At 41.3% G+C, this 27,903-nt stretch overlaps 1 protein-coding gene across 1 annotated transcript; it reads left to right on the forward strand.

The window, feature by feature from the left end:
* Nucleotides 1-221: 221 nt before the first annotated feature.
* On the forward strand, nt 222-24,247 carry LOC139443965 (crossover junction endonuclease MUS81-like). Its single transcript, XM_071224855.1, has 20 exons — nt 222-353; nt 1,304-1,376; nt 1,784-1,840; nt 3,364-3,608; nt 7,081-7,182; nt 8,012-8,092; nt 9,384-9,472; nt 10,483-10,842; nt 11,049-11,122; nt 11,664-11,748; nt 12,055-12,176; nt 12,510-12,924; nt 13,352-13,476; nt 14,151-14,263; nt 15,345-15,461; nt 16,757-16,852; nt 18,413-18,538; nt 19,393-19,496; nt 23,404-23,487; nt 23,862-24,247. Exons 1-20 carry the CDS (start codon nt 222-224, stop codon nt 23,926-23,928), a joined length of 2,667 nt encoding a protein of 888 aa, XP_071080956.1. The 3' UTR covers nt 23,929-24,247.
* Nucleotides 24,248-27,903: the final 3,656 nt, after the last annotated feature.

Genomic DNA, 27,903 nt, shown 5'->3' on the forward strand with positions numbered 1-27,903 from the left:
CTGTGTGGGAAGCGGTTTCAATCAATGCCTGTTGTCAGTGATCAGCTGATTGCTGAGGTGCCGTTTTAGCCTGATTATACAACAATTTATTTGTTATTACTCCCCTGTCAATACGTGACAACACATCTTTTAATTTGAACATAAGGATGTTAATTAGGCAATATTAAAAGTGTTAGGCCTATGTATGGTTGCATGGTTCTACCATTTTACCTTTTAGGAAAATGGCTTCCGTACTGGGAAAACGTAAGAAGAAGCTACCAAAATGTCCGAATCCTCTGTTTGAACGCTGGCTGCAAGAATGGAGAGACGAAGCAGCAGAGAAAGGATGGAAGTCACAGTATATCTACAGCAAGGTCATGATTGTTTCAGATCTATTCAGTATCATGGTATGCTTGCTTTCTTGGAGCAAGTATGTATATCATACAAATTACCAATTGTTTAGAAAAATTCCATTATGATTTAAACAGGGTCACCGTTACTTCTTCATAATTCGAGGCATGGTGGTCTAGTCGTCTAAAGTGCTGCAATTCGCTGTGCAGAGTTACATGTCAGGACATGCCAGATTGTGATTGTGGGTTTGAATCCAGGTTCACCCAGATTGTTTCTAGGTTTGTTACCCGTACTTGAGGGTTTCACCAATGTGAAACGTGCCGGAGTTGGCAAGCGGTCAAAAGCGCCAGGTGCTGAGTTCGTATCCCTCAAGTTGTTATTCAGTCTTGGGAACGACAATGGTTACAGGTCTTATCAGTGTTGTCACTACCCCTAGTGTACAGTTCATACACCCTTTGCACTCAAAAGAACCCACTCGTCCGATGGTAGGTGACCAGATGTGGGAAAATCGAATACAAACATAAACCCAAAACCCAAGTGTCAAAACGTGTGGTGTCACCCTGGGCAAGTGACTTAGTTCACATGTGCCTCTGTTCACCCAGCAGGGAATGGGTACCAGATATGTAAGGTGGATGTTAAAACCCTCTAGCACCCATTGGCAGCTTGAGTTGTATACTCCCCAGGGAGTTGAGAATGATAACTGGAATGCAAAACAGTAGGGGAACAAATAGAATTGCATTTGAGCTGATACTAGTAACCTGGATACCTGTGGTATATAAATGAATAACATAATAATATGATGATAACTACTGCTAAGAAACATCAATTATGAAAGTAAGAAATTTCCCCAAACATCTCCAATTTTGGACAAAATAAACACTCCATTTAAAATTTTATAAAATTTTACCTAAGTCCCTGACCTGTGCTCCCTAACGTGTTAAATGAGTAGAAAAGTGATGTTTGTTGTTTGCAGGCGCTCAAGTCACTGAAATGTTTTCCACTCCACCTCGACACAGGGAAAGACTGCAAAATACTGCAAAACTTTGGTAGGTTTTTAACATGTACAAACTATATGAGCATGTCAGGTTAGAATTGGGTCTTCAGCAACCCATGCTTGCCGTAAGAGCTGACTAACAGGATCTTGCTGAGTGCGGCGTTAAACAAACAAACAAACAAAACCGTTCAAGTCAACCTGTGAAGATCCGGGGTAGAATAGTTCTTCAGCAAGCCATGCTTGCCGTAAAAGGCAACTATGCTTGTCGTAAGAGGCGACTAACAGGATCGAGTGGTCAGGCACGCTGACTTGGTTCATAAATGTTATCTTATCCCAATTGCGTGGGTTGATGCTCATGATGTCAATCACTGGTTTGTCTGGTCAGACTCGATTATTTACAGACATTTTTTACACAGTGTTGATTATAATACATTAAAACCCCTTTTTGTAATGTTTCAGGTGACAAGATATGCAAGATGCTTGATGACAGACTGACAAAGCACATTGAAACCTATGGTGAACAAATTGTTTGTGTTCTTTTCTTAAACCTGCTGGGGCATGGCAAAGACCCGGGTTCGAGTCCCGACATGGGTACAAGGTGTGAAGCCCATTTCTGGTGTTCCCCGCCGTGACATTGCTGGAATATTGCTAAAAGCGTCTTAAAACCATACTCGCTGTCTCGCTCACTCACTCACTTAAACCTGCTACATGCTTAGTTGTTATCATTAAAAGAATTCTAATTTATTAACATTGTGCGCGAATCTAAAAAAGCTATGTTGGACTCATGTTAGTTATCTGAAAATTCTTATAATTGCTGATAATATTTTCACTGACATAATTTGTAAATATTGATCTTGTAGGATATGAACATAGCTGCGTCCATTCCCTTATCTCTTCATCGTTTATTATCAGCCATTCAGTAAGTCACAACTGGTGGATTTCCTGATCCACCTGTTATTTTAGTGTGAAACAAGTGTGCCACAAATCATATATATACTTGGCACCAAAAGAAAGTTTGCATATGATTTTATCGGGAGCACTGTTCCTTTTTGAGCCAAGTATATTTCTAAAATCTATATGTCAATCTTGTTCATAAATGCTTACTTTTAAAAATATCTCCTTTTCTAACCCAAACCTTTATGGGTTTCAGAAAACAGCCCTGACAAACTACTACCTGTGTTTTCAATCTGGAATCCTTATTTAAAGTTCACTGTTAAGTATAGGATAAAACACGTCCGAGGGTTTTTATGATATTTTAAAACCCGCATCCCAAGGGATTTTCCGAGGGAAAGGGTTTTAAATATCATAACAACCCGAGGGGAAGTGTTTAATCTTACTTATAAACCGAGAAAAGAAACTTAAAACAACATTTATCAACATTTTTATGTTTCGAACATACTTTCCACAAACCTTAGGAAACGGGTGTAAAATATCTGTTGCTGGCGTACAGATCTTGAAAAGGACATTCTAAAAAGCAGTGCGGCTTATCAACACCTCTGTAGCCTTGTGGTACACTCACTGGGCTAGAGATATGAAGGTTGTGAGTTCGATCCTCGGGAATATAAAGAAAACATTTGTCATTTGATTTTACATTACATGTTACAATTCTGAACGGAAGTTATATCAATAAAATACCCAGGACATCATATAAAATCCCTGGGATATTATAACACATTATATAGCAAATATGACTTGAATATCCTATAACATCCCAGGGACATTACAACGTCCCTGTTTATGAGATTTAACCCGACTGGAGAACAATAGGATGACGTCACCTGAGGTTTATGATATAAAATAATATTCAAGTTTGAAGGTGTGCATTGTTTCCCCCCTTCCCTCCTCCCATGAAATATTCTGAAAACGTTCTGTTATTGTGGAACAGGAAATTGGATCTGATATTTCTTTTTATATTCTTTTTCATCTTTTTCCCTTTACCCACTAACTAAAAAAACAAGAAATAAAGAGGGTCTGAAAGTGTTTTTGCTTTAAACATGTTACTGTTATTGTTGTTTACTGACTATGGTTTGTGTTCACAGGTAGTTCTGATGTTGTACCTCAAAGTGAAGAGGATGGAGACATGCTACCTCCCCCTCACTCAAAAAAAACAACCAATCAATCAGCACCGGCAACACATGCTATTCCAGCCAATGACAGTTCGCATATTAGACAGACAGTCCCATCAGCATCAGCAACACATGCATCATCAATGTCTAACTCCATAGAACCCACTGGGAGTATTTCATTGGGCTCTGATGAGGAACATGCAGGAAGACCACAGAGAGTAAGTTCATCATGTTGTGGTTGTGATTAAAACTGTAAAATTGTAACTGTTTGATAGACATTATTTGAACTAGGGATGTCTCAATATTTATGTTGTAATGCATTTTTAATATCAAACTTTTAAACTTATCCTATCTTACAGGCTTATTTCTCCTTTTGATCCTGGTGTGGAAACATCCTAGGACAAAGTTTCTTGCTTCAAAAATCGATTCACCCGAACATATCCCAGTACACCATGGTTACCACCAGAACATTGGGTCATGCATCATCGCTATCCCGTGAGATATGACCCCAAGCGACCTGATCACCTGACATACCCTGCCTCTTCCTTCTCTTTCTCATTGCCACGATGTGGGGGGGTGTTTGAGTTTACAGAGAATTTTTTATTATTATTTAATCTTCCTCGGACAACTGCAACATATCAGACAGTTAATATGGAGAAAAGCCAGTTTTGCAAAAAAAAATGTATTCACTTTTTTTCGTCAGTTGACCCTCATTCCAAATAGTTCCCTGTTCCATGGATCGAAGTTGCTGTGATTCGGATCAACATCATGATTCATCTCAACATCTTCAGTTGGATAGACATCGCACTTCCGGGAGACGTCAATCGGTAGAATCTGATCACCATTCAAATCGCCATTCACAGAAAGACCTTCTGATCGACCTCCACTAGTAGGACAGGTTCAACATTTATATTGACCTTTGGAATGGCCTCCACTGGTAGAAGAGACTTGACATTCCGATCGACCTTCGGATTGTCATCCACTGGTTGAACAGACTTGACATTCCGATCCACCTTCGCATTGCCATCCACTGGTTGAACAGACTTGACATTCCAATCAACCTTCGGATTGCCATCCACTGGTTGAACCACTGGTTGAACAGACTTGACATTCCGATCCACCTTCGCATTGCCATCCACTGGTTGAACAGACGTGACATTCCGATCAACCTTCGCATTGCCATCCACTGGTTGAACAGACTTGACATTCCGATCCACATTCGGATTGCCATCCACTGGTTGAACAGACTTGACATTCCGATCAACCTTCGGATTGTCATCCACTGGTTGAACAGACTTGACATTCGAAAAAACCTCCTCCGGTAGAACAGACTCAACATTTGGATCGACCTCCGGATCGACATCAATCAGTTGACTCTATTCGCAATAAGGAACGTCATCCATCGGAACCCAATCCCTATTTGGACCGATATCGATGCTCTTCACCTGCGGATCGATATCAACTGAGGAACTCCTACTCTTATGCTTCTCCAAGTCCATACACCTCTCTGGATTATCGCTCCTCGGAACAAATATGTTCCACCTCACCTTCGACCTGACCATGTAGACATTCTTCACATCAACCTGAACAACATTATTGAGACACTTTGTCAGATTGACATCAATATCGTCATCTACTCATCAACTGATATCGATTCACCCCTCCGAGGGATTGACATTCGGATTGACATTGCTATGCCTCTCCTACGGATCAATACTTGACTTTGGCATGAAGATCGATATTGTGACATTTCTCCAGATCCACATCATCCACCAGATTGATAACGATATTCCTCACCTAAGGATCGACATCATCAACAATACTACATCTCTCTGAATCACCATCAAGATTGGCTTTGCGCAGTAGGTTGGTCAAGAGTACCCCACCTCAAGGCAGATCTACTTTTACTTTTACTCCATCCTTTGATCAGCATATCTCTTCTAAGGATCAACCTACTGTATGCCATGACGTCCGGCCTTACACTAGGGCTGCAACGAATACACTATAAGGCGAATACGATTCGTATAATGAATATAGGGTAACAAATACGAACATTTATTCACAAATACAAAAACAAGTCAGCAGTTGATGTGTTATTTATGATATTCAGTGATACAATAACAAAATAAATCATTTGACATGGCTTGTAAATTATTAATTCATTATACATTAATATACTTCACTTATCCAGGTACTAGTGTCTGCTCAAATGCGACAATGACCAGTGACTAAAATACTGTCATACTAAATACTAAAATCTATGCATATAATATGTTCTTATGGATATTTTAATGGTCAGGGTATGTAAATGCACATAACTGCATATTCATGAATATTCGATTCTAGTGACCACGAATAACAAATTCAATTCATGAATGTATACGGTTCGATTCACCGAATACGCGAGTGAATCGTAACAGCCCTAGTTTACACATATCTGTGCCACCTATGACTGCTACGACTCCCAAGGCATTCATCCGACTTCAACTGCTACAGTTGACTCTTCTCTGAGGAGACTCATTTGAATTATCTAACTCAACTGTTCCTACACTTTCTTTACATCCTAAGCAAGGTATGCTGGACCTTCGCACAATTCAGGAGGCATAAAGACAAGTTGCAATCACCAAGGTTTTCTTTGTCGGACAGTGGCACTCATGGCATGTCATCATTGGCTTCTTCGTGTGAATTAGATGGGGATATCCACACTTGAACTCTAAACGTTCATCCCATACTTCCATCATTGAGGACCTATTGCCCCCAGATTCCACGGTTCACCGCAGTCTCCCACTCATGAACAGTTGTTCATGATTTGTTTGGAAATATATATTGTTAAAACATAGGTGGTTGTATCAATATTTTGCAGCACAACAGATTCTAATTTTATGCCTTACTCATGTTAACGGTATGTGTTGGACAGATCTGTTAGACATGTCAGAAATTAGACAGGCTGCTTGATTTTTGCAATGGACATTCTGGGGTAGAATAGGTCTGGGCAACCTGTGCTTGTAAGAGGCAACTAAATGGATCAGGCTCAGTAACTTTGTCCCTCTAATATCCTGATGGTCGGTACGTCGGTCATGATATTTATTTGGGTTTCGAGAATTGAGGACGTGAAATCATTCTTCAACTTCAACATTTATTCTAATTCTTAGTTCCATATTCTAACAGATTCTTGTTCTAGTTGAAGGGTGCCGTTGCCACAAAATACTAAGGTTGCACTTTCGGCTTGATTGCAAAATAATGCAGAAACGTCTATGAATATACTAATATTAAGACACAAATATGAAAAGAAACAGTCGCTTTAATAATGTCTTACTTCTCGGTTTGTACTTAATTGCATAATTACCGTTTTATAACTCTACGGTCCCCCGCTCACAGCACAGTCTCTTGCACATAGCGATACCAACAACAACAACAAAAAGTTACTTCCCTTTACAACTTAAATGAAGCCCGCTTAAATCTAAAATCAACAATAACAATAAAATAACAATTAATCAGAATCCAACCATTTATATCAATCACTGGATTGTTTGGTATTGCTGACTGTGGTGCTATACAACAAACAAAACGAAAAATGATCCAACAATATCAAAGAAAAGTAATGTGATTGGATTATTTGATACGCCTTTATGGCAAATCTAAAAATCTTGAAAGTGAATATTACATGTGTTGTCATGGTTGACATTGCAGAAGCGCCGGAAGTCATCCGGAGGTAAAGGCTCCAGAGATTACATCCCAGCATTCAGATCTGGAACCTATGCTATCCTGCTGAGCTTGTACAGAAATATGCAGGTAGGGGTTATCTTGACTCCCGTCATGTTCATTAGAGAGGACTCGCCAAGGTTTTGATAATGTCATTGCATGGCTCCCAGCACCATGTCCTTTCTGTAATTCTTTTCAGGAAAAATCCATGGTGGCTTCTCATACTTGTGCAGGGATAATTCTAGGGTGGGGCTTTGTGTTTTTAGCCCCTAAATTTGAAAAAAGGCCCACATACAATGGGGTATTTTAACATTGTGCTGTATGGGGGTACCTCTGGAATACTTGACATTTTCACATGAAGGGCCCATGTCAGACAAGCACCCTGCTTGTGGGCAAGAGTGGAAAATACAAGCCTTGTCAATTACTCCAGGGGGTGTTTTGCTTTTGGTTTAACATGAAATGTAAATTGTATGTACACAGAGTCTGTTCATGATAATAAGTGTAATTTTTAAGATGACTTAGAATTCTAGCATTATATTAGACAGTTCACTACAATAATGAGATAGGAACATTTTACATACATACATTTTACTTGCTCTCTGTATCGGTCAATGCCTGTCATATGCAAGCCAAGTAATGCACTGGCGAACACCAAAATTAATGATTTTAATCATGTTTCCCCTGTGTTCCGAATCAAGTCTGTGGGATGCCAAAGTTGACAAAAGTTTCTGCAGATACCTCACACCCTCCAAGGCAAGAGCCGGGGTGCCAGGAAGAGTTCCCTTCCCTGCATCAAAGATGTTATTGTTATTGCTGCGAGGGTTTTACACTTCGGTGAATCATTGTTAAAATACAGAGGTTACAGAAACTCATCTTCATTTTCCGTGCTTGTATACTGAGTTTATTAACGTGATTCCAGGACCCAGACACCAGGGGCTTCATGACAAAGGCTGAGATTGTGAGAGGAGCCCAGCCTCTCGCTGACAAGTCATTTTCAGTGGTAATGTATAGGGCTGTGTATTGACCTGAATTTTGTATAGCAATATATTGCCATACTTTAACCTGTATTGCGATACGAATCGCCAGACATCAGCCTTAGCTCACTTATTTGGGACAATGTTGAAATCATCTGCCATTTTGTATCCCAGCAACGATCAAGGGAGATAATACGATCCCATGGTAGCACAAGCTCCTTCCCAGTGCTGAACACCTTTGTTATACTCTCAGAAAGATCCGCGAACGGGCTATCGCTGTGAGGAGATTGAATGTCATGATGTGTACACGCAAATTGATAAAAGGATCAGAGGCAAGTTGTATCTGAAAGATACTATTTTCCATCTCCATATCGATTAGGAACATATAAAAAATACTTATTTATATTTGCCCCAATATATTGATACATTTACAAACGTATTGCAATATGTATTGCTGAAGATTTGCACCACAATATACCAGTGTACCGGTAATACCGCAAACCCTAAGTAATGTAGGAGGCAAGGACATTGCATCTGTGCGGGGGGTCGCGGTCGGGTAGCCTAGTGGTTAAAGCGTTCGCTCGTCACGCTGACAACCCAGGTTCGATTACCAACATGGGTACAATGTGTGAAGCCCATTTCAGGTATCCCCCGCCGTGATATTGCTGGAATATTGCTAAAAGCGGTGTAAAACCATACTCACTGTACAAACTAGGTCTGACATCATATCCTGCACTGAGCCCATAAACCTGACCCAATGAGTTAGCTGACATGTGACAGCAGGTTACGAAGCAAGCTCACCCCTATGCATGACACCGTAGACCACAAACCTATTGTTGACAGTTGTTGACTGATAGAGAATCAAATTTATCATCCGGAACTGGCTCCCACAGGAGATATCACTTGGGTGAGATCAAGTGATATCTACACTGTAGATATCTCTGCAATGAAATTGCAACACAATGCTTTGCAGACAGTTGTGATGTCAATGGCCATAGTAACTGATGATGTCACAATGGTCTGCAAAGCATTGTGATGCAATTTCATTGCAGCGATATTCGGGTGATCTGCCTTGATCTCCTCCAAACAATATCTCCTGTGGGCTCAAATTTATTTATTTTTGATAAACACTGGCCTAACATAGTGGTCTAAGAATTTATTGTCTACACAGGGTCATTCTGTGTGCACAGATATTTCTAGAACCAGTGTAAAATATCCTCCTCACACTGTAAATCAAGCTTTGATTGAAGCTCATTCTGTGTGCATAGTGATTGTTAAAACCACTCGTAAGTCCTTGTCACTCGCTCACGTCAACAGGCAGACCCAGACTGCCGCTACACGTCCTGGTCCTCGATGGGCACACTGATCAAGAAGGGGCTCATCATCAAGGAGAGCAGTCCGGCAAAGTAGGTGCATGCAGTGGAAGTGCTTCAAGTGCTTCACTTTTACTCAGATATGTGTAATATGTTTGTATCAAAGTCCAGATATACTGTAAATCTTGAAATTAGTGCAAGTGAATTAAATGCGAAAAATGTGAGTGGTCTTTGCTCGCATTGATTAAACATCACGTTTATATCTCAAAATGATAATACAACGTCCTCACTTCATATTTTGGATAGCAAAAATACCAACTTGGATATAGAAACAAACAACTATGTATATTCCACAGCACTGTTTATTGAGCAGCACTTGTAACAAGTATATAACTGTCATTCAAACACTAGAAATTACATAATGGACATCCTGTGACCTCACAGAAACCAGTTTCTCAAAATATACTAGTAATTCCACTTGGGCTGGTGGGAGGGGATGTATGTTTGGGGGATGGGGGGGAGGTGGCATTGTTTGGAAACGCATTCATTTCAATATTTACAGTATATTATTTCAAGGGCCATGATTCACAAGCACTTTTTGATACATATCCGGACTCCCCGTTTGAATTACATGTTAGAATTGGTCCCCAGCAATCTATGCTTGTTTTAAGGGACAAGCAAGTGGATCGGATTGCCAGACTCGGTGACTTGGTGTCCTCATAACCCAATTGCATGGATCGATGCTCACAAAATCGATCACTGGATTGTCTGGTTCAGACTCGAGTTTTTTCAGGCTGCCATCATATAGCTACTATTTCTGAGTGCGGCGTTCAACAACAAACGAAACATATACTGATGCTTGTGTCATGATGATACAATATGTATTGTGGTACTTATTTTGTGCCATTTTGGTGTGAAGTTCTATATTTTCTATGTGTAATAGGAAGTTGTTGCTATCAATCAATTTGTGTTTAACTTGTATTTCTGGTAATACAGACAAGAAACTGATGCAAGCCACTTTTCACGTTTATATAGGCGAGTGGACATTCTTGTCTCAGGAAGATGCCTTTTCACTCACTCATACATTTTTTGACTGTTTCCAGATACAGTCTGACAGACACAGGGTGTGAGTTAGCTCACCGTCTCGAGGTTGTCGACAATGGAGGGGAGATGACCGATGTGTCCAGCACACATGCACGTGTCCCTCCACTGCCCTCCCGCATCCCCCCTCAGCTGCCATCTTTGCATGCAATGTCAGACAGTGAAGGGGAGACGACTGCTCCCACTTACAGGAACCCTGCTCGTCTACCTGCCCTTCACGCAATGTCCGACAGTGAAGGGGAGACGACTGCTCCCACGTACAGGAACCCTGCTCGTCTACCTGCCCTTCATGCTTTGTCTGACAGTAAAGGGGAGACAACTCCATCACTACCTCCAGCTGCTTCAAAGTCAGCAGCAACCAAGTAGGATTTAATTACATTTTACAGCATGACAGTATATGGACTTCATGGCAATATGAGTTTGTGTTGAGTCAATCTGTGAGTGTGTTTTATATTTCTGGCTTCTGGGGCATTGGTTTGTGAGCATAGACTTTAAAGATCGATATGAAGTGTTCTGTTTCTGGTTGTATGGGTATAGCATGTTAAACAGTGAGTGTTTTGTGTCGCAGGTTGCGGTACTGGTACGTGACGGAAGATCTCCGTCTGGTGACAAGGAAGGAGGAGGCTGCTGTCCTCATTGATGGTACGAGTGCACACAACTTAGGCTAAAAAAATAATAGTCTTGGCTCTCAGACACTGCCCGCATCATCATAAAGTTTACCACATGTTTTGTTTTATTTCCATTTCATAAACCTAAAAATCCTTAAATATTCCAAGTCCAACAGTAGTCAAATACTGTAATCAAGTATTTTACTCATCAAGGAATACATTTATGGGGGGGAGGCCCTTTCCCAGGATTATTGTACACAGTTGTTTATTTGGTTACATACTAGTTTGAAGAACCACGAACCAAAAACAAAAACACACAAAAAAGACCCCGTCCATCCCCACTATATTTTAAAAAAAACATTGCCTGTGAACAAATTCTTTAATTTTGTTTAGCCTTATCAATATTTATCACAATATTTTATGAGGTGACGAGGACATGCAGTCTTTCTCCGTTGCATGCCAGAAGGTTGACATTTGTGTACATTGTGAACCAACTGGTGGATATATCAATGGGAAATGAACAGATGCATGTGTAGAATCTGTTGGTGGTACTGCATCCCGTTCTGTATTTTCAGATGTAATATCAATAGGTTACCTGGTGAAGTGTAACTACCAGTGTTTGATTGAGTCTGGGAAAAAATACAAGCTTGACACCACAAAGTAAGTGTTGTTTTTTATGTAATAAAAGTTCCTTGACATTCTGTGGGCCACTATGTAGAATAAGAGTTGGTGATATTTTTAACTTTAAGAAAAGCTTGTGGGAATCTTTGACCTTCTCATGCTTTGATTTCCAAGATGTGGTTGAGATATGCTACTCACAGAGGCAGAGAACATGATGAAAATGGCTCCATGAACATAACAGCTAAACCATCAACAGAAGTTTCCCGTATTCTGAGTAACGTCCCATGTTTTCACCTATGATGGGTATTGTCCTGGTATGTGTGTCATGGCTGCCTCTTCTTGTAGACGGCTTGGGGAAGACTTTGTGTATGCCTACATTTGTGACCGTGACACAGATGATCTGTCTACACCTCCTGAGGAGACTTTGAAACCAGGAAAAAACTCAAAGGCAAAGGCCAAATCTCGAGGTCTGTTACCAAGGTTACCATGTTATCAAGTCTAATACTTACAGATGTATAAATGGTATATGTGTATCACATTTCACCATGTTCACATATTGTGCATGCTTATTTAAAAACATAATAATGAAGAAGACACCCCCTGAAATTTGTATGAACGTTTTATGGAGAACATCAAGCCATTATCTTTGCTGAAAACAGTTTCTGATTTACAAGTTTTGTAAAAAGAATTGTTTAAAGCCAAAATTTTCACTGGTGTAATATTCATTAATGTTTTGTTGCACAATAATATCTCACTTTTGTCTTACTGACTGAGCAGGTCTTTCTTTAAATGTCTTTCAGCTCCAAAGACAAAGAAAACTGTTGATGCAAACACATGTAGTTCAACAGTGTCAGACAGTAGCTCACTACGAGAACGCCTCCTTGGAAGTGCTCCCACAATAGACCCTTCACCTGGTGACCAAGAAACACTTCAACACAATGTTCACACGTCTGATGAGCTTTTCACGGCCTCATCGCTACAACACAGAGCTGCTCCCAAGGTCAAGTCAACTTTCCCAAGTCCAGGCAAGTCCAGACGTGTGGGGGAGGGGGAGGAGGAGACGCTGCCCGACATCACTCCAGCATTCTCCGCAGCAGGATCCCAAGCCTCGTCCGTCACTAGCGCTGGCTCCAGCTTGCCACCCCCTGACTTCAGCCTCACCCCCGGGTCCTTTGATGTAGTGCTGTGTGTGGACAATCGCGAGTTCTATGGAGGGTTGGTCCTGAGTTACAGTTACAGTACTGAGTTCGTTACAGTCTGCATGGCCACATCATATCTCACAGCCTAACAATAGTAGTAAGCTTAGCCTATGACACCCAATGTGTAAGAAGTAAAATCTGCTGAAAAAGAACCAAATATTTGGCGAGTAGACCCTGTTGACATCCATATATTCTCTTCCTTATGTGAATCACTTAAATGCCTTTCAAAGACCTGAGTAGACGCAACGTTTTTGGCAGACTGGTATGCTTTTGTTATGATGCTCATGAGTTTATTGAGTTTGGTTGTGGGGAATGTTTGGGTTTTATGGGGTGTACAGCATTTCACATATTTCTAGTACTTGAACTTACATGTCTGCAAAGAAGCAATAGTTCCAGGTTAGGCTGGAAAAAGTGTTTAAAAATTAAAGAGCGTAATGTTCCAGGAGCAAGTCACAGAGTAAGACGCTGCTGCCGGAGCTGATAAAGAACGGTGTGGAGTGCGACCTGCGGGAACTGCAGATTGGAGACATGTTGTGGATAGCCAGGGAGAGGCTGCAGCCCCAGCCAGGTGGGTGTAGTGAGGCTGACCCCGTCGTGAGTTGTCTTCACTGTATTATCTTTGGGCAGCCAAGTGGTTAAAGCTTTGGCTTGGCCTGAGTTTTCCACACATGGGTACAGCCATTTCTGGTGTTGCTGCCTTGATATTGATGGATTATTGCTAAAAGTAGTGTAAAAGTTAAACCCAAGTCGCTCACTCCTTCACTGAATTAATTTGGTTTACATACAACACAATTGTTTGTCCACAATATCGGTTCTGATTGACTGTGACTTATGTCTGGGGGCACTGGTGGCCCAGTCATCTAAGGCGCCGCGATTCGCTGTGCAGAGTTGCGTCCCTTGGGCACGCCAGAAACCTATGATTGTGGGTTCGAATCGCGGTTCGCCCCGATTATGTTTCTAGGTTTGTCAGCACCATACCCGTGCTCGTGGGTTTCACCGAAGTGGTAAACGTCTGAGACCTGCATCACTTTGGGCTTTCCTCCCACATTAAGCTGAGACGCCGCGATATAACTGGAATACTGTTAAAAGCGGCGTTAAACCCAACTCACTCACTCACTCACTGTGACTTATGTCCCGGGTCATGTTCCACAAAGCGATCTTAGAGCTAAGACAATCGTAACTCCCATACTCTTACGACGGTCCTAAAATGGTGCTCTGATCTACTTGTGTATTTACTATCAGGGCAGCTGCAAAGGCCCAAGGGGAGAGAACTGGTGCTGGACTTCATCATTGAGAGGAAGAGGATGGATGACCTCGTCAGCAGTATGATAGATGGCAGGTTCCGAGAGCAGAAGGTGAACCAGTTGTACATAGCAAATTATTCATTGAAGTTTGATAATACTACAGGGTTTCAGATTCGTTCCTGTGTCAGGCCATTGACAGATCGCATGGATCTACCGGGGTCTTTTTGATTATCAGTCTCTGCAACTCTCAGGAATGTATATTTAGAGTCTTAGATTAGATTTGGAATGGTATGAAAACCAAGTCCCAGGTTGACCATTGTGACCAACTTGCCATCTATATGTTGGTGACATGTTGCACACTTTCACAAATTTTGATGATGTCATGACATTGCTCTGAAGCCCTGTGCTTATTGGGTAAAAAAAAAATAGTCTTGGTTCTCAAGCACCGCCCGCATCTACATAAATTCCGCCGTTTTTATTTTGTTTTTATTTCCATTTTCCACACAAAAAAAATAATCTTTTAATATTCCATGTCTTGAACACACAACCCTGGCAGTGAAATGCTACAATCATTAAGAACAACGTGATTTAACCGAAATTATTGTAAAGAAAATTTGGTTACGTACAAGTTTGAACTGAAAAAAACAAAACAACAGAACACTGCCCGCCCACACTATATTTTCAAAAGCCATTGCCTGAGAACCAATTCTTTTATTTTTTTAAGCCCTATAGACTGTGATTTCCTTGTTTGAGAGAAAGTATATTGATTTAGTGAAGAAAGTAGGAAGTGGACTGTCTGAACTTTCATTGGATTTTTTATCAGAATAGACTTGGCAGAAAAGTCAGTTACATTTAACACACATGCTGCAGTTGAAGTAGTGTCAGTAATGATTCAAACAGCTATACTGGTGTATGTCCCACGTGAGTGTCAGTGCTGCTAGTTGCATCCATTTTCATTTTTTTAAGTGTACAGGGCCCTGTTCCACAAAGCGATCATAGTGCTAAGATGATCGTAACTCCCATACTTTATCATAAGCTTATGACAGTCGTAGCGCTAAGATTGCTTTGTGGAACGGGGCCCAGGACAAAATATTGCATATTGTTATCATAAAGCTATACTATACTGCATGATCTGTTAGAAATTAGAGGTGTTCCTGGGGTCTGCTCCTTATTTGTAATATATGTCCTTCAGTTCCGCCTGAAGCGTAGCGGCATTGCCAACGCCATCTATCTGATTGAAGACTACGGATCACTGCAGCACTTCAGCATCGCTGAAGACAGGATAAAGCAGGCCATCGTCAACACGCAGGTGAGCAAGGAGACACAGATGGTCACAGACATGTCTAGAGATACATGCCGGCTTGAAGGTTTCGTTAAAGCATTCACTAGTTATGTTGATGCCAAGGTTCAATTCCCCACATGGGTATACAATGTGTGCAGCTCATTTCTGGTGTCCCTGTTGTGATGTTACTGGAATATTGATGGAAGTGGTGTAAGAACAACTCACAAATTCACTCATACTTCCAAAGTTGGACTCCATTCAACAAAGCATTGTTCACCCAAAGACGATCAAAACTTCCATTGTTTAACACTGACTTCTGATAATCGTAGCACTAAGATCGCTTTGTGGAACAGGGCTCAGTATTGTTCCTAGGTAACCTCCACTTAGCACTTGTCATAACACAGTCATAACTTTTAAGTGACAATCAGGTTAAACCAGCTTGGCTGTACCTGAGAGGGATGTTACCAGGCCTCCTAATGAAGACTGACAGACTGCAACAACAAAAATTGTCATATGTCTACAATACACATGGAATCAGCAACAGAAAACAATGAGAACGTTAACAAAAACACATGGAAGCGGCATCACTATAACACACAGATCATATTCTTCCAAACAAGGCAAGCACAGAACAGAGGAAAGTTGATTGCCATGTCACGAGGATCAACAAACAGCAAGTAAATATACATATTACAGCACTAATATAGAATATTCTTGATGACTAGTATTATATTAGTGCTATAAGTTGTAAAATTACTCGCTGTTTGTTGAGCTTCGTGACAACTTCCCTCTTGTTCTGCGCATGCCTAGTGTGGATGGTGTGTTGTGTGTGTTTTAGTGCCTTCATTACCCTGTTTTCGGCAGCATGCTCTCAGATGTTTTATGCGATTCACTGTGCAGAGTTGTGTCCCTTGGGCACGCCAGAAACCTATGATTGTGGGTTCGAATACCGGATCGCCTGATTATGTTTCTAGGTTTGTCAGCACCATACCCCTGCTTGGAGTTTCGCCGAAGTGGTAAACATCTGAGACCTGCATCACTCTAAAGTTTTTAGGGACATTCTCATTGTTTTCTGTTGCCGATTCCATGAGTATTGCAGGCCTATGAAGGTTTTTTGGAGCAGACTGTCAGTTTTCATTGGGAGCCTTGCCTATGCACTGAAACATGAGGCAGTGTCAACCTACCCAATACTACCCTGGGACACTGCGGGCAACCAAGACGTGTTCTTGACGTTCTGGTTAAACCATATTCACTCACTCACTCTGTATGTCACATCGAAGTTAAATATCCTGCCACAAGTCTGACGATGGTTGTGTTGGTAGGTTATCGATGGCTTCAAGATGAAGAGGACCAGTGGTGTGAAAGAGACTGTGGCGTACCTCACAGTCATGACCAGGTATCTGCAGAGCTTCTACAGGGTATGTAACATCAGTGTTCAGTAAATACCTCTCTGTCATGACCATTATCATACGTCACCATTCGCCCCTTTCCGTAACCTTCAAGATGACTCCTCCCCCTTTTGAAGAATGTTGTGTGCGAATATACGACAAACCAATCAGAATGCACGTATGACTTCAAGTACATCAGTCCCTCAGGAATAATTTTTGATTTTGCATATTCCTTGCATCTAAAAATATATCTAAGATACAGTTATATGTGTTCAATCATACTGTATAATAGCATTGTCCCGATGTGTTTTCAATAGCAACTGGAATACCTATGACATATGGGGTAACATACCTGAATCATTACGCGAGGAGTTGACAATTCTTTCAGCTATGCTCATTTACGCTTAGATGTAACCCAGTCGCATAAATGGCCACAATAGGGGCACGAGTCATGATATGGCTTGTACAGGAATAACACGAGTTGGTGATGAATGAACCAATATAATCTGGCATGTATCATCAGTGTAAGTCATTCTGTGTGACTGTTATAATCACTTTCTTCTGCCTGTCGTTCAGCATTTAGGGGCTAAAACAAGGACAGGTCGGCTCAGAGTCAGTATACTGTGTTTGAGTGGGGTATCCATGTTGTTAAACTGTGGCATGGCATCTCAGGGGGCTAGCTCTATAAAACTTGCATAAGTCTGGAATAGACTTCACCTCACCTCACCTCACCTCACCTCACCTCACCTCACCTTGCTGTCATAAGTAAGCCTGATGGGCCTTGGCCATACGATTAATTGGGAGTTCCACTCCTGACATAGAGGACAGCCTCTGTGGTCTGGTAGAGCGTCTGCCCGGGTGGAAGGAGGGGTGTTTGATCCCCGTACACGTCATACCAAAAGACGTTAAAAGATGGTACTTGTTGTTACCCTGTCTGGCACTTTGCAAACATGGACTGGGCGGCTCAGAGTCAGTAAACAGTGTTTGAGTGGGGTATTCATGTTAAACTGCGGCATGGCATCTCAGTGGGCTAGCACTATAAAACTTGCATAAGTCTGGACTAGACTTCACCTCAACCTCACCTCACCTCACCTCACCTCACCTCACCTCACCTCACCTCACCTCACCTCACCTCACCTCACCTCACCATCATTATGTGTCTTGTTTTTCTTGTCATCATCCCTGGTCATCATGACATGTTTTCCTTTGTCATCCCTTTTTGTTTCCCCTGCCATCAGCCCTTATCAGCCTTTGTTGTCCCATGTTAACTTTCAGTTTACCATTCCTTGGTATCCCTCTTGGTATCATCTGTTACCACCATCCCCTGCATTGCACTGGTGGCAATTCGCTGAGCAGAGTTATGTCCCCAAGGCAAGCTGGAAACCAGTGACATGGGTTCATATTCCTGATTTGCCCCGATTGAAAAGCATAGGTGGGAAACCTAGACAGTCTCACCAAAGGGGTAAACATCTGCAACCTGCTTCACTTTGGGCTCTCCTCCCGAATACTGTTCAGGAATACTGTTCAGAGTGGCATTAAGCCAGTATTTACAGATTTATGATTCTCGTTCTCATCCCTTGATGTCTCCAGACCAAGTCCCTCCAGGCATGTACACCGGAGATGTTGCGAGAACTGGATGGCAGTTTCCACATTGAAGAGTCCGAGAAGCTTCTCACAACGTTCCAGCATTTCAATTACGCCTCTGTGAAGAGCAAGGTCAGTACCAGCTTTATCCCGACCTGTGTAAAATTTGCCAAGACTAGGAGGTGACCTACCAACTCATTGACCACCTGTGAAGATCCGGGGAAGAATAGGTCTTCAGCAACCCTTGCTTGCCGTAAAAAGTGACTGTGCTTGTCGTAAAAGGCGACTGACAGGATCGGGTAGTCAGGCTCGCTGACTTGGTTGATGCATGTCATCATATCCCAATTGCGAGGATCGATGCTCATGATATCAATCAGTGGATTGTCTGGTCCAAACTTGATTATTTACAGACTGCCGTCATATTGCTGAGTGCGGCAATAAACAACAAACAAACAAACTACCACCTTCATTGGAGGAGCATTGTTGTCAGTGCAACCGAGTTCTATGTTTTAGCAGTCATATTTGTCATGAAGAAACCTTGTGGCTACCTCATGTCAGAACATGTTGGTTCCTATAGTTATTTGAGTATAAAACTGCCACAGGTGATCCTAAAATTATTTTTTTACGGCACAACTAGCTGTCCAGAGTTCTGTCCCTTAGACGTGACAGAATCCAATATTTGCTTAGAATTTGTTTCCTTGGCTTGTCAGCTCCATGCGCATAGATTTCACCAACGTGAAACATGTTTTAGATCTGCATCACTTCAGGCTTCCAAGTTGCTGAAGGTAAAATATAGAATTACTCAATCACTGCACACGCTATGATATTTTGAATTAACAAATTAATTGCTTATAAATGTATTAAGTATCAGCCCATGAGAAGGCATGATTTCAATTAATAACGATGTAATGTTATCTCAGAAATCATGAACAATGAATCATTCAAATGACTGTAAAACAATTTGTGAAACATAATCTGCATTTCAGGATCTAACTGTACGGGAGTTGTTCGGTAAACAGCTGATTCAGTTACATGGGATGTCAGCAGACAAGGCCAAGGCCATCACCGACAGATACCCTACCCCAACAAGGTGAGTTGATAGTGGTAGCCATCACCGACAAATACCCTACCCCAACAAGGTGAGTTGATAGTGGTAGCCATCAGGACAGATACCCTACCCCAACAAGGTGAGTTGATAGTGGTAGCCATCACCGACAAATACCCTACTCCTACAAGGTAAGTTGATAGTGGTCGCCATCACCGACAAATACCCTACTCCTACAAGGTGAGTTGATAGTGGTAGCCATCAGGACAGATACCCTACCCTAACAAGGTGAGTTGATAGTGGTAGCCATCACCGACAAATACCCTACCCCAACAAGGTGAGTTGATAGTGGTAGCCATCAGGACAGATACCCTACCCCAACAAGGTGAGTTGATAGTGGTAGCCATCACCGACAAATACCCTACTCCTACAAGGTGAGTTGATAGTGGTAGCCATCACCGACAAATACCCTACTCCTACAAGGTGAGTTGATAGTGGTAGCCATCAGGACAGATACCCTACCCCAACAAGGTGAGTTGATAGTGGTAGCCATCACCGACAAATACCCTACTCCTACAAGGTGAGTTGATAGTGGTAGCCATCAGGACAGATACCCTACCTCAACAAGGTGAGTTGATAGTGGTAGCCATCACCGACAAATACCCTACTCCTACAAGGTGAGTTGATAGTGGTAGCCATCAGGACAGATACCCTACCTCAACAAGGTGAGTTGATAGTGGTAGCCATCAGGACAAATACCCTACTCCTACAAGGTTAGTTGATAGTGGTAGCCATCAGGACAAATACCCTACCCCAACAAGGTGAGTTGATAGTGGTAGCCATCAGGACAAATACCCTACCCCAACAAGGTGAGTTGATAGTGGTAGCCATCAGGACAGATACCCTACCTCAACAAGGTGAGTTGATAGTAGTAGCCATGCAGGACAGATACCCTACTCCTACAAGGTGAGTTGATAGTGGTATCCATGCAGGACAGATACCCTACTCCAACAAGGTGAGTTGATAGTGGTAGCCATCACCGACAAATACCCTACTCCTACAAGGTGAGTTGATAGTGGTAGCCATCAGGACAGATACCCTACCTCAACAAGGTGAGTTGATAGTGGTAGCCATCAGGACAAATACCCTACTCCTACAAGGTTAGTTGATAGTGGTAGCCATCAGGACAAATACCCTACCCCAACAAGGTGAGTTGATAGTGGTAGCCATCAGGACAAATACCCTACCCCAACAAGGTGAGTTGATAGTGGTAGCCATCAGGACAGATACCCTACCTCAACAAGGTGAGTTGATAGTAGTAGCCATGCAGGACAGATACCCTACTCCTACAAGGTGAGTTGATAGTGGTATCCATGCAGGACAGATACCCTACCCCAACAAGGTGAGTTGATAGTGGTAGCCATGCAGGACAGATACCCTACTCCTACAAGGTGAGTTGATAGTGGTATCCATGCAGGACAGATACCCTACTCCAACAAGGTGAGTTGACAACTCTACTGATGGAGGTAGCCACTGATTGAAGTTCTCATGTATGACAGATACTTTACCTGATGTCATCTTTCTGAGTCAGAGACGTTAACTGACTATATAAGTCCAGTTTCAACCCTTGCAGAACTAGGCTGGAATTCCGGAGTTACATTTTGGCTAGACGAACGAGTATATGTATAGTAGCGTAACAAAGCAGACATCCGTTCATAAACAACATTGATTCCAGATTGCCGATTTCAGTCGACTTCAGGATTTGCAAAGCATGTGTACCGTCAATTGGCGTTATATTCCGAATGTTTTCACTGTTTTGATGCACTTGGCAGGGTAAGAGCCGTTTTGTTACAACATAGAACTTGATTATCGATCAGGTGATCTAACTGGCGCCGCCATTTTGTTTGAAGCAAATGCAAGTGATATGAGAGATAGAATCTGATTGGTCAATAGGAGGGACAAAGAAGGGACATAACTCGTAATAGCCACTAGTAGCCATAAATGAAGCCCAGAAATTCCAGCCTAGTTTGGCAAGGGTGGAAACTGGACTTTTATAGGCTGTTAACATCCTTGCCTCAGGAAGATGGGTCATGCTGATCAAAGGATCAATGCATGCCTAAGGGACAGAACTCTGCACAGTGAATTGCAACACCTTACCTGACTGGGCCTCCCTGTCCAAGTATAGAGTTACTCATACACTTGCTGTCATTAGTAAGCCTGATGGGCCCTGGCCATAGGATTTAATTGGGAGTTCACGACAGATGTTAAAAGATGGTACTTGTTGTTACCCTGTCTGGCACGTGGCAAACAAGGACTGGTCGGCTCGGAGTCAGTATACTGTGTCTGAGTGGGTTGTTCATGTTCAACTGCAGCATGGTATCTCAGCAGACAGACAGACACACATACGCGTTTGATAAAATTTGTTTTTAAAAATAAAAGTTACTCATGACTTGTGAAAATATTAACTTGGTCTTGTCACAATATGGCTGAAATATTGCCGATGAGACATTAAACTTGAACTCACTCACATGCCTATGCACGCACACAAGCACGCAACATTAAACCCTTCACCTCACCTCTTGACAAACATTATAACTGCAAACACAAATTTCATAACATGTGTGTAAACATATTGTAAAATCCACCTATACATGTGAAAAAATATGTTCCACAACTCATTGTATTGTTTCATTTATTATTCAAGACACACCAAGGAACATCAGGGATACTTAATGAAAATTAGCTTCAGGAAATTTGGTATGACAATCAGTCATTTACCGAGAAAATATTCTGGTTGGTTGGTTTTGGTTTGTTGTTTAACGCCGCACTCAGCAATATTCCAGTTCTATGAGGGCGGTCTGTAAATAATCGAGTCGGGACCAGACAATCCAGTGACTGATATCATGAGCATCGATCCACGCAATTGGGATTGATAACATGCATCAACCCTGTCAGCGAGTCTGACCACCTGACCACGACAAGCATAGTCACCTTTTAGGGCAAGCATGGGTTGCTGAAGACCTATTCTACCCCGGAATCTTCACGGGTAAAAATATTCTGGAATAATCTTAAACTCTAGATATGGTTGTACATCCACAAACAGGAGATGAGATATAAGAAACTCATTTTAGTAGACTTGTTGGTTTAGTGGAGGAAAGAAGAATGAAGTCTTTTTCATTACTGAATATTTAACAAGGTTTTGGAGGACCCCAAGCTACTAATTTCAAGGGTCCTTTCAGGGAATGTGAGGGTCCTGTACAGTAAAGAAATTGTGTACTGTACTGTAAGATTTTTTAAATACTTTAATTACAGAAACTTTATATTTCTATTCAAGAATTTGTTACAAGGATTATTATTGTGCATCCATTGGTATGCAATGTATATTTTTTTCAGCATCCATTCTATACATTTGTGCATAATGGACACACATTTAACCCTGATTTACTTTATTTACAGAAACATGTATGTATATTTACATTTGTGACAGAATGCTGTGGTCCCTTACTAGGTGTTTGTAGTGACCACAGACTATAGACAATACAACAGATAAATATCGTTTACATTTTTGTAGTAGTATCGTTTGTTTATTCTGATCCATCAAATGTAGAGTAGACAGTCAAATTTAAATATATGAAAAATATTTTAGTAATTATCATATATTAAGAGTTTCATTTGGTTCAGTGTGGGGTGAGAGCATAGGGGTTGAAGGGGTTTGCTTGTCACGCCAAAGGCCCAGTTTTGATTCCCTCACATAAGTACAATGTTTAAAGGCCCCCACTGTTATATTGCTGGAATATTGCTAAAAGCGGTGTAAAACCAAACTCACTCACTCACTCACTTACTCCTTTTGATTCTGGTTGGTGAAATCATTCAGCCAAAAAATTAATGTATAACAGTAATCTAGAATCACACAATTTTGACGAAAAACATTTTAAATTGTTTTGCATTGCAGTATCTTCCGAGCATATGACCGATGCATCTCCCAGAGAGAGAAAGAAGGGATGCTGGCGAATATTAAAGCTGGCAAGGGAATGAGGTACTAGCAAAGCTTGCAGACACAACTAATAATACATTCGTGTGTCAGGTTAAATGTTTCTGTGAATACAACTTGTTCTTGTGCTGGGGGTGTTAATTATTGTTTTAATTAGTTTTTTTAGTTTTTTGTTTTTTTGTTTTACTTAGTTTTGTTTGTAGATTTGGGTTGGGTTGGGTTGGGTCGTGTATGGAGTTTGACACTTGTCTTGTTGTCCTTGTGCTGGCCATAAACTGGAAACCAGTTCTCAAAAATAAAACTGTTTGTCTTGTAAAGTATTTTAGGAACTAAATCTAATTTTAAGGTAATTCCATCAATGAACAGTATGTTTGTATAAGAGAATAGAACCGTTCACTGTTTTTTTGTTGTCCTTACAGGAATCTTGGATCTGCTCAAAGTAAACAGATTTACCAGCTGTTCTGTATAGAAGGCGCCCTCACGTGATTGCAAGGGAAATCTCGGCCATATTTTCTGGATATTTCAAATGAAATTGATTCTCCTCAATTAGATTCTGCTGAACAGTGGGAACAACAACTGGAGACTTTAGTTTAATGGTTTCAGTCCTCTATTTATCAACTTCCACCATTTTGACTGATTGCAAGCATGTGATATTTCCATCTAAAGTCGGGAATTATTTTTTTCCCAACTCAATATGATAATTTCTTGTGAGAAATATCAGAGGTTTTAAAGCCTTATAAGTTCTCAGCTTTTCCGTGATTTTTCTCATCCTTCTATCTGATGCCTGTGATTTTTCGCTTGTGTTATTTTCTTCAAATATACGGTAGTTGATCTTTATATGGAGGTAATTCTTCAGTGAAATACTGGTGGGGTCACACCTGTACATCTTAGAAAATATGTATAAAGATAGCTTGTGATATCAAGTGTAATATGATTACGTTGATAAATGTCACAATTTGTGATGAAAGTTATTGACATTATGTTGAAATAATGACCTCTTGATGCAACAGAAGTTTGTTTCTAAATTTCTTGTTAGGAAAATAAATTGATGCTATCATGCTTTATTCATCTGTGAATGGATTATGCATGGTTGTTGTAAAAGTACAAAGAATTGTGTTAATTTTATTGATGTGAGGGAGCATCGAGGCTCCCCAAGGACACCAGCCACTCAGAAGGGGGCACAATGGCCCTGTCACTGTGCAGAGTTGCGTCCCTTGGGCACGGCAGAAAGCTATGATTGTGGGTTCAAAACCCAGTTCGCCCTGATTATGTTTCTAGGTTTGTCAGCACCATACCCGTGCACGGGGGTTTCACTGAAGTGGTAAACGTCTGAGACCTGCATCACTTCGGGCTTTCCTCCCACATTAAGCTGACACGCCGCGATATAACTGGAATATTTTTAAAAGCGGCATTAAAACCCAACTCACTCACTCACTCACCAGTCACTCAGAGAGCTGAAGGCTTGTTTGATCCATGCGTCATACCCAAATTCATTCAAATATGGTGCTTGTTGTTACCCTGTTAAACTGCGGCATTGAAGGATGAAACAATGACTTGCCTGTGTCTGGGTGAAGTGAGTGAGTGAGTGAGTTCGGTTTTATGCCGCTTTTAGCAATATTCCAGCAATATCACGGCAGGGGGCACCGGAAATGGGCTTCAAACATTGTACCCATGTCGGGAATCAAACACGAGCCTTCAGCGTGACGAGCTAACGCTTTAACCACTGGGCTACCCGACCGCCCCTGTCTTGGTGAAGTATCCATGTCAAGCTGCGACCAGGTATCTCAGTGAGCTAGCGGTATTGCTCAACTAGCCACACATACACGTACATGCACATCGCTATATAATTGAATTGATATTGATTGCAATGTTAGGCCCCATTTCTCCTCACCATCAATACGCCTACATGTGAAATACCACTGGGTTTTGTGGCAAATTCACATTTCACCTTTTTTCCAGATCTGCCATCTGTTATATTGAGATGAAGTACAAGGAACTTCGAAATTATAAATTCCTTTTTTTCACACTGCTAAGCATTTCCTATTGTAATGTATTGGAAAACTGTTCCATATTAAAGTTTCCTTCTGATTTACATTGAGACATAAATTGTTAACCCTTAGATTTTGAAATAATTTGAAGAGCGTCATGAAGTGAAGTAAAACAGTTTTACAAATCTGAATATCTGCATAATTTATTTATTCGCTACAATTTTGTGCAGTTGTCATTGCAGCCATCCCTGGAAAATTGTTACATCTCTGAAAAAATTGTTCTATTCATCTTAAAACTTTTTTAATTCAGGTGCACAAACTGCTACACTTTGCATGCTGTTGGTGAACTGGAATCACAGCTGTAATCTGTAGATGGTTCTCACCTGAGCTCCGTTCCACAAAGCGATCTTAGTGCTAAGTTGGTCGTAACTCCCATACTTTATCATAGGCTTACAATAGTTGTAGCACTAAGATTGCTTTGTGCAAGTGGGCCCTGGACATTAATACCACTGGCAACCATTCGTGCAGACTGGCCAGCATGCAGTCTTCCAAAAGCCTGTCTTCTCTGATCCTTCATTGGTCTTGGCATGGCTTGGCATGGCGTTAATATCGATACAAGAATGTTGGATCCACGTATTGGGGTGCCGTTTATCGGAAAGGCACAAGGAAACGAAAAGTACGATTTGATTTTCATGGAAAGCATTCAGGACTTTGTACCATGGTTGTTTGTTATGGCGACCTGTATATCCTTACTTGTGGCACGTTTTGGACATAACATTAAATTTGGATGTGAACTTATGTCAATAAATGCATTGATATTTCCGTAGAAAAGTTTCATGAAGCAACATTTTCTTTGTGGTGCAGTATGTTTGGACTTTTGCAATACTTTAAAAAAAATTTTGTAGTGCACATAACTAGCTTTGATCTGAGTGATACAGTTCCTGTACAACCCCTGCTTGTTGGCTCATTAGCTCAGTTGGGTTACAGTGTCTTACTGATTACAGGGATCTCGTCGGAATAGATCCTAAGTTCCTATGTTTGTCAAAAGAGCCCATCAAAGAGGGTCAGGTGGTCAGACTTGCTGAATTGTGTGTCACCATGCCAAAATGGCATGTATAGTTGCTCATGATTTCAGTCACTGGTTGACTGATCAAGACTTTATTCTTTTTAGGCCACTGGGGTGTGGCTGGAATACTTCATTTAGTCACTGAAGACGTGGAGGTGGTGGTCCTGAGAGGCTACCAAATGTATCAGGTGGTCATGGCCCCATTCCACAAAGCCCACATGGTCTAAGTCTATGTTAAATTATGGGAGTTACAATCACATTAGCGCTACGATTGTGGAACAGGCTCTAGTTTGGTCACTGATTGCAAGTTTGTAGGTGAGATAGTACTACATTTTTATCATCATCATCATCATCATCATCATCTATCTGGGTTAGAATACCTCTTCAGTAACCCATGCTTGCGTTTAGAGGTGACTAACAGGATTGGGTGGACAGGCTCGCTGACTTGGTTGATGCATGTCCTGTATCCCAATTGGGTGGATCAATGCTTTTGGTATCAATCAGTGGATTGACTGGTCGAATATTTACAGGAGTTAATCAACACACAATGAAAGGAACAAACAATCATCATCATCATCATCATCAATAATTAGTGCATAAAATTGTTGGGGTTTAAAACTGATGTTATTTGGATACAAGCCATCTTTGTAATGTAGAGTGCGGAATATAAAATACAAATTCTAATCAAATAGCATCCCCTATAGCACATAATCTCTGACACAGTATTAAAACACAAGAACAGTAGTAAACACTAAATAACTCCATATCCTTTTTTCAAATTTAGCAATGAGTTGAGCCTGGCTGAAATTACATGTACTGTTGTGTACAAACCCTTACTCATCCAGGACATGCCACCGACATAACACTCACAAATAAGTGACGTTTATTATCATACACATGTATTGCGGCCATGGTGAGAGAGCCTGACGAGCGTTTATCGCACCAATTAACTTGTATGCCGTGACAGTCATCACTGCAACTGGCGCAGAAACAGTTCAGAGAGAGCGGACGAACGGACGTACATATCGGTATGTGGATTTCAAACGCTTTGCTTCTCATGTAACTATTATCGATCTTGTTTTGCCACTGATATATGGTTATTACATGGATACGAGTTGACAGTAGTGTTTCTGGATCAAGATGTCGCAGTAAATATACCAGGAAATTCTCAACAATCAACGGAACACTGCAAGCGATCCAACTGACGTATGTACCCCACGGCTCTTGGTCCAAACATGACGTTAAAAAGTTTCGTGTGAGAAACTGAAACAAACTAGTATGTGTAACTGGTTTATTCTAGCTTTTAGACTTAAAATTTAGGTTATCAGATAGGCAGACTATTTAGTCACGGGACAATGAGTATACAGTCACAGCAAGTTTTAAAGGGCAAGTGAAGTCAACATTGCA

Source organism: Haliotis cracherodii, unplaced genomic scaffold (assembly GCF_022045235.1).
Source record: "Haliotis cracherodii isolate W230 unplaced genomic scaffold, xgHalCrac1.p SCAF_5, whole genome shotgun sequence".
NCBI classification, from domain to species: Eukaryota; Metazoa; Mollusca; class Gastropoda; order Lepetellida; family Haliotidae; genus Haliotis; species Haliotis cracherodii.

Bases quoted from the DNA above. Each gene is read 5' to 3' on its own strand.
- LOC139443965 (XM_071224855.1), top strand. From the start codon at position 222: ATGGCTTCCGTACTGGGAAAACGTAAGAAGAAGCTACCAAAATGTCCG. The intron at 9,473-10,482 runs GTAGGTGCATGC...GACTGTTTCCAG, and splicing joins AAGGAGAGCAGTCCGGCAAA to ATACAGTCTGACAGACACAG. The intron at 19,497-23,403 runs GTGAGTTGATAG...TTTGCATTGCAG, and splicing joins AGATACCCTACCCCAACAAG to TATCTTCCGAGCATATGACC.